Genomic DNA, 7,119 nt, shown 5'->3' on the forward strand with positions numbered 1-7,119 from the left:
CTCGATCTATCTTTCGTCTTTTTCTGGATTTTACCTTCAGTAATTCGTACCACGAATTAGTAACTTAACTTAGTATTAACTTAAATTCACGAATTCAGTGCTCTGGTAAAATCGCATGACCTTAGCCGCAAATTGCTGAGTAACTACCATTAGGTAGTTGGGCCTGACTTTAATAATGATCTAATGAAATAATAGCGCGGATGACTCTTTCCTTCATGAATTATTGCCGAATCGCGTCGTTTGCTTTCCAACAGTTATTTGTAACGAGCCGCTTCTATTGCAGACGATTCTTCGGTAAATAATGCGTATTCATTAAAAAGCAACGACGAAAGTATTAATATGAGAATGCAAACAGTTAATGTTAAAGATAGAACTTGACAATAATGACAGACAAGCGAGACTAGATAGTATAAATAATTATGACAACGAAACAAATGGAAGATAAGGACTAAACTAATTTGAGAAATGATATAATCTTAGTGCATCAAGTTTTCTCTGGTCGAAGAGAATAAGAATAAGAATAATGCTCGATCGTTTGATTCTATTGATTTCTCTGAAACAATAAAATTAACCACAATGGAATGATTCACTTGAAAATTAAACCAAATTAGAAAAGTGGGAATTATATTAATAGTATCCTTTATTTTAAGAGGGATACGAAAGAGAAACGACGAATTTCTTGTAAGGAACAGTAGAGAAAGAATAAGATGAGAAGGATGTAATCGTTATTTAGAGAAGTAAGCCAGACCTACTGATCTATATATTTTGCCAATTGCGTACAGATAGAAGAAACGATATTCGAAAGACAAATTATTTGATTTAATCGAGCAAGATTGCTATGAATAATATATGAATAAATATAAATTTCAACGTGGATAGATATTTATATTACACATATTATAAATGAAAACGTGTTATAAAATGCATTTAGCGATCGAATTTGTTTTGCTCGTGAACCTGAAGAACCTGTCAAAGAAAATAGCTCGGTCGAGGACAAAACATTGATTTTTGGCTTCTCCCCAAAAGGAAATCATTCAATTTCATTTTAAATTCATCGATTTTTAATTTTCTTCGTTCGAGTGCCATTTGCGCAATATTCGTGTTATATTTTAAATTTTATTTTCTATAAGACTTTCAATTATCGTACAATTCACATTTTAATCATGAACTTATTCATAAAGTCAACAAATTGTTTTCAAGATAAGTTTTCATACAAATATATCACAATATGTAATTTTTACAAATGTTCAAACTACAAATGTTGAATGCAAAAACAAATTTCAGGAAAAAAAATCTTGAATTCAGAATATCCATGGCAAATCGAAACATTGACGCGTTAATAAATCGTTCGTATTGTTGTCACGGGACAGCTGATCGACTTTAAAGATCCTACTTCGATACAGATGCTTAAAATATCTGAACTCGGTCTGATTAACCGCTAATTATAATTATATAGTATGCGAAACTATAGTGACTATTGAAGATAGAATGCGTATACAATTTGCACACTTAATCAATTATATTGTGATTGATATATATTTCCTAATTGAGATTAATTTCCTAATGAATCCAAAAAAATAATATTTTTAGAAAATATTCTATCTTTTATCCAAATTTAAAAGCTTTGAAATTTGATAAATTCAACATTCCAAAAGATATATAGAAATTAAACCAGTGATTTTAATGCATGTGGAGAACAAATGATTTCAGGAATCCATCCAAAAATTCATTGTGTATTGATATTCCATAAATATTTTATACGATATTAAATATAAAAATAAAATTACATTTTTACAAGTTTGATTCATTCAATTCAACTTTTACGAAAATTTAAATTTTATATAAGCAAATTTTGTTTAAAAATTAGTAAAAAAGTGATTAGTGATGCCATTTTCTTTTTTTGATAATATTAATTGCACGGTAATAAAATTATGTCATCATGAAATACTTAAGCATCATAAAACTAATAATAGATAATAAAAAAACAATAGATCGTTTGTTTATTCGAATTCCAATTAAATGTATTCAACTATAGCTTTCATAAATATCATCTAGTATGTATAATTTATAAATTGAAATATAAAAAATTTATAATTATAAAAACTGTTTTATAATTATAAAAGTTGAATAAAAAAATTTAAATAAATTTAAATAATACTAATTAATAATTACTATTGTTTAACTTTATGATTAAGTAAATGAACGAATTTCTTATTTCAGGGCACAATGGCTAACAAATGTTGGAAGTCCAGGTAGTCAGATTGATCGCTGCGAATTTACGAATTGGGAGGGCATTAGTAGGTTACAATATAAAGGATATGTTATACGTTTCTAATTAAACGATTTCTTTTTAATATCACATTTTTTTCGAAGTTGAAACGATAAAATGTATCTTTTCAGACATATTTTAATGATTAAAATATTTCGACAATTGAATTATGCTCCAGAAAATATAGTCAAAATATCGAAATTGTTTATAGGATAAAAACTAATATTAGTATATGTGAATTATAATTTATTTTTAATAAGCATAATAGATAAGAAAATTAAAAATAATTAATTTTTAGATATTTTTAACGAAAAACAAATTAAATAAGAATAGAAATAATATGAAATTAAATTTTTTCGTTTAATTTATTATATGCGACATAAATGTACGTCCATATTTGTTATAATTTGCAATCAAATGTTTCAAGTATTTATTTATTTCTGATATGATGGGATATCAATGATACATGATAAGTATATTTTATATTTACTTAAAACATTAGATTCAATACAATTAAAAACATAAAGCAGAGATAAATTTACTTATACCCTATAAATTATTCCTATTTAAATATTTGAACATCATGTTGTTCCTTCATAAATGAATACCGCATCTAGCATTAATTGTGCAAGATGATAATTAGAATGTGTTTCTGGCAAATGTCTTGAAACACGTCGTATTAATTCAATAGTATCATCATTTGAACAATTTGTACAAATTATTTCCGGTACATCCTAAAATTATTAATAATATTTTTATTAATAATAAAAAATAATAAAATTGAAATAAATTTTATAACTTACAAGACTTTCCAAATATTTTGTAAGAGTTGGACTTATACGAGAAACTTCTTCTAAAAGATCAGGTGATTTTGAAAGATATGCCATCATTCTTCTTGCAGCAATTGGCAGAAGATCTTCTGCTAACTTTTCAACATCGTTTACAGCTGTAACAACCTGTTTCAAAAGACTAAATATATATATTCTTCAAATGGGACATTATCAAATACTATATCAAATTATAGTTTTTTTACTCACTTCCTCTGCTAATCGATCAAAACCATTCACATATAATTGACAAACTTGATATATTCTTAATTCGTCATTATTAATTTTCCAAATGGATGCTAATGTTTGACATTTACTCATCCATTGAACAGCTTGTACTGAACTAGTTATTTTACCATCTATTGTTTCTTGATGAATAAAATCCATTGATGCAGTAATTATTCGACATAGAAATGTAGTTCTTAGACTATCTCTTTTATCATCTCGATACCATGTAAGCATTACTTTATCTGACATCGTTTGAAAAAAATATGGTTGTACCTATATTTAGAATTTAATAATTGTATAAAAATTATAATTATGGATTTAAATTTTTAGTTAATATTTTTGATTTACTTACTACAGATTCAAATAAATTATTTAATGGTTTTATTACTTTTAAATTAAAATAGGCCATCATATATAAAACATTAGCTAACTGTATATGCAACATAATTAGATCATACCAAGCGGGTGCTTGAGAAATAGCTAATGCAGCAAATGGTTGTGGACTAGAAGTACAACCTTCCCATATTTCTTCTGATTTAATAACTATATTCTCTCCAGTTTCGAGTATTTCAGACTAAAATAATATAAAAATGTTTCACATAGTTTTAACCAACTTGATATAAAATCATTTAAAATCTTAATATATCAAAAACTTACATCAATAAATATTTCTAAAAACGTAACACAATGTTGTAAAAATGTAATTATTTGTATATCAGATAATCCGATTTCTTGCATACATAATCTCTCCTTTGGTAGTTTTCCAAGTTTATTAATTAATTTTGCAACTAGTTCCATTCGTTTCTTCATGTGAACTGACCATAGCAAACAACAAACACCTAAGAAATAAAATTTTACTTACAGAATATATAATAACTATATTATTTAAAAAAATATTTAACATAATTTTTTAGTTTTATAAATAGTTTTCAGAATTTTTACCGTGCCTCATACGTTTCATAGGTATTTGTCGTAAAACAGATAATGCAGCTTCAAGAGACTTCAACTGTGAAATATCTTTATTCCATGACATTGCAAATTCCCAACATATATTAGCTAGTAAAACACTACTTGTTAAACTATATGGAAAATGACGTTTTAATAATTTAATTTTTTCTGAAAATTAAAAATAAAAGACTTTAATACAGTCTAATATTTAAAAAATAATTAAGAATTGACAATAAAGAGATTATTATCATTTACCTAAAATACATGAAGTAGTATTTATATTATCTTTATTTTCATTTTTTATATCAGAAGATATTGAAAGAGATTTCTCTAAATCAAATTGTGAAACATTATCAGCATTAGAAATTTCGTCTGAAGAATTTGGTACTTCTAAAAAATCATTTGTTGTCCGCATATGATCAAATTCTGTATCCGTTGTATCTATTAATTCAGAAGGATCGATACCCGTAGATGCAATCCATTTTGCAACTATTTCTGACACAGAACCTAGTTATAAAATAATATTATTATATAATATTACATAAAATAAAAGTTGTATTATATGAATATATAACCTTTTCCTTTTGAAAGAACAGATCCTAAAGAAATATCGAATTTTACAAATGGTAATGCAAAAAATTGTAATGTAGTATCCAATGGAGGTTGTTGACTGAAATAAAAATTGTATAAAAATTTTATAAAAAATAAATTTCATCACTAATTACCTTACCTTACAATAGCATCTAAAATCGTAATGTCTTCAAGATTTCCAATAAGTAATGTAAATTGACAACTATCTTTAGTAACATTTTCCCATTCATTTGTTAAATTATATATTTCATCATCTGATTTCATATTGTTAACATAATTTTGTTTTTGCTTTATTTTTTCTGAATCATTCTCATTTTTTATTCCTTCTTGATCATTATTTTCTTCAATTTCTTTATTATCATATTTTTCTTTATATTTTTCTATAGACATTGCAACAGCTCTGCACATCAAAGCAGCACTAAGTGCATTAAATGAATTTGTTGAATTCAAAAGAATATTACGAACCTTTTTCCACCACAAGGATATTTCATTATATTCTGCACATATATCTTCAATATCTATAAGAAATAAAATTGATAGATTAAAATAAAAATTAAAATATTAAATTATAATATTAAAAAATTTATTTGATATTCACCTGCTATAGAACAAATAGCATGTAAGAGTTGCGTAAATTGTTTCATTCTAAATTTTAATTCTATTTCCAAATATGAATTTTGTTGTTTATTAAGCCAATAGATTAAAGCAAATTTTATAAAAACAAATGGTTCAATATTACTATTTTTAGCAGCTTCTTTCCACATTTCAATCTTATCACATGAATGTATACATCCTTCATACATTAATCGAGCTAAAAATATCAAAAAAAATATTTAATAATGAATTTTTTTAAAATTGTATATCAAAATACTTACAAATATTATCTTCTTTTTCTATTTTTATATCTTTTTTAACATCGATAAATCCTAGTGTTCCAAATTCAAAACAAGATAAAAAATCCGAAAAAATTTTTCCATCTTCTTTAAATTTCACTTTACATTCCGAGTTAAAAACCGAATTCTTATAACTATTTATTGTATTAAACAATTCAAAAATTCTATGCACTTCTCTTTCAGAAGTTAATAAAGTAGAAGCTAAACTTCTTGTATTAAGATTACTATTATTATAATCTATAGAAATATTATTTTCCAATGTATTAAACTGAGAATCAATATATTTATAAAAAGTAATTATTTGTTGTAACTGTGTTGTTAATAAATAAAGCGTTTTAGTAGTAGGTTCCATTTCTTCTTTATCTATAATATAAAATTTATATATTATTAAATAAGATTTATTTTTATAATAAATATATAACATATAATAAATATAATAAATATACCACATTCGTCTAATTTTTTAGTAAAACAATTTGTAGCTGTTAATAAAGCATCAGGAATAATATTTTTATTTGACATTAACATTTCTAATGTTTGCACTTTTATTTCATTAGTTTTTAAATCTGAACACACATTTTCAATTTCTGAAATTAATTTCTCATATTCAAATTCTTCTTCTCGTAAAAAAGTTTTCAATTTTTTAAGCAAATGTATATCACGTGCTCTTTTTCCATTTTTACTATTAAGAGCAAAATGAAATGGTACTGTAATTTCTTTCAATCCTCCAAGAGGATCCATAAAAATACATGAATATTGTGGTTTATTCTTTGATATGTGTATATTATCATTTACACCAAGAAGACCATAATTAATATAAAGTAATCTGCGTAATAATATTTATTTAAAACAATAATTTTAATTTTTCAAATAAAATTGTTACTTACCGACCATGTTTACTAGCAGTAAATGTAGTAATTTTAGGACCTTGTTGAGTACTCCATATATCTATTATTCCCTTTTTTGGAGCATAAATGACTAAAAAAAAAGCAGAACGCAACTGTGGAGTTTGTTTAAATTTACTAAATGCTTTGTGCATTCCAGAATGTTTTTCTTCTTCCACTTCAATCCAGCCACATTGTGCATCTCTATAACCTTTCCACATTCTAATAGCTATACAACATTTGTTATCTATTAATAACACTCTACCCATTGCATCTAATATTACTGATAATGCCTTATTTGGACTGGATATTATTGAATAACCTTCTCTTGTAACATCACTTAGTCCAAATCTACAAGTCATTGGTTCAATTGGTTCATGAGTACTAGTTTTTGATACTTCAAGTGATGCTTGATGTTTTAAATTTCCCCAATTAAGAGGAAACCAACTAAAAAAAAAAAAAAAAAAAAAAAAAAAAAA

General features: G+C 25.0%; 2 protein-coding genes across 5 annotated transcripts in view; one reads left to right on the forward strand and one right to left on the reverse strand.

Moving 5' to 3' along the window:
* The window catches only part of LOC102680969 (acylphosphatase-2), a 4,099-nt gene extending 1,738 nt beyond the window's left edge, over window positions 1-2,361 (forward strand). For both annotated transcript variants that reach the window (XM_006608389.2, XM_006608390.2), the window contains exon 3: window positions 2,221-2,361. In XM_006608389.2, the coding sequence (XP_006608452.1) occupies window positions 2,221-2,335 (115 nt within the window). In that variant the 3' untranslated portion in view covers window positions 2,336-2,361. The remainder of the gene's footprint in view (window positions 1-2,220) is intronic.
* A 252-nt stretch (window positions 2,362-2,613) lies between these two features.
* The window catches only part of LOC102681312 (rab3 GTPase-activating protein non-catalytic subunit), a 6,946-nt gene continuing 2,440 nt past the window's right edge, over window positions 2,614-7,119 (reverse strand). For 2 of the 3 annotated variants that reach the window (XM_031512441.1, XM_031512443.1), the window contains exons 7-19: window positions 6,644-7,087; window positions 6,203-6,582; window positions 5,739-6,119; window positions 5,462-5,674; window positions 5,003-5,381; window positions 4,848-4,942; window positions 4,528-4,779; window positions 4,267-4,440; window positions 3,982-4,163; window positions 3,677-3,898; window positions 3,307-3,597; window positions 3,073-3,225; window positions 2,614-3,003 (exon numbers count right to left, since the gene is read on the reverse strand). In XM_031512441.1, coding sequence (XP_031368301.1) covers window positions 2,851-3,003; window positions 3,073-3,225; window positions 3,307-3,597; window positions 3,677-3,898; window positions 3,982-4,163; window positions 4,267-4,440; window positions 4,528-4,779; window positions 4,848-4,942; window positions 5,003-5,381; window positions 5,462-5,674; window positions 5,739-6,119; window positions 6,203-6,582; window positions 6,644-7,087 — 3,319 coding nt within the window. In that variant the 3' untranslated portion in view covers window positions 2,614-2,850. The remainder of the gene's footprint in view (window positions 3,004-3,072; window positions 3,226-3,306; window positions 3,598-3,676; window positions 3,899-3,981; window positions 4,164-4,266; window positions 4,441-4,527; window positions 4,780-4,847; window positions 4,943-5,002; window positions 5,382-5,461; window positions 5,675-5,738; window positions 6,120-6,202; window positions 6,583-6,643; window positions 7,088-7,119) is intronic. The other variant, XM_031512446.1, reaches the window with a different exon arrangement.

Source organism: Apis dorsata, unplaced genomic scaffold, assembly GCF_000469605.1.
Source record: "Apis dorsata unplaced genomic scaffold, Apis dorsata 1.3 scaffold_35, whole genome shotgun sequence".
In the NCBI taxonomy this organism is placed as follows: Eukaryota; Metazoa; Arthropoda; class Insecta; order Hymenoptera; family Apidae; genus Apis; species Apis dorsata.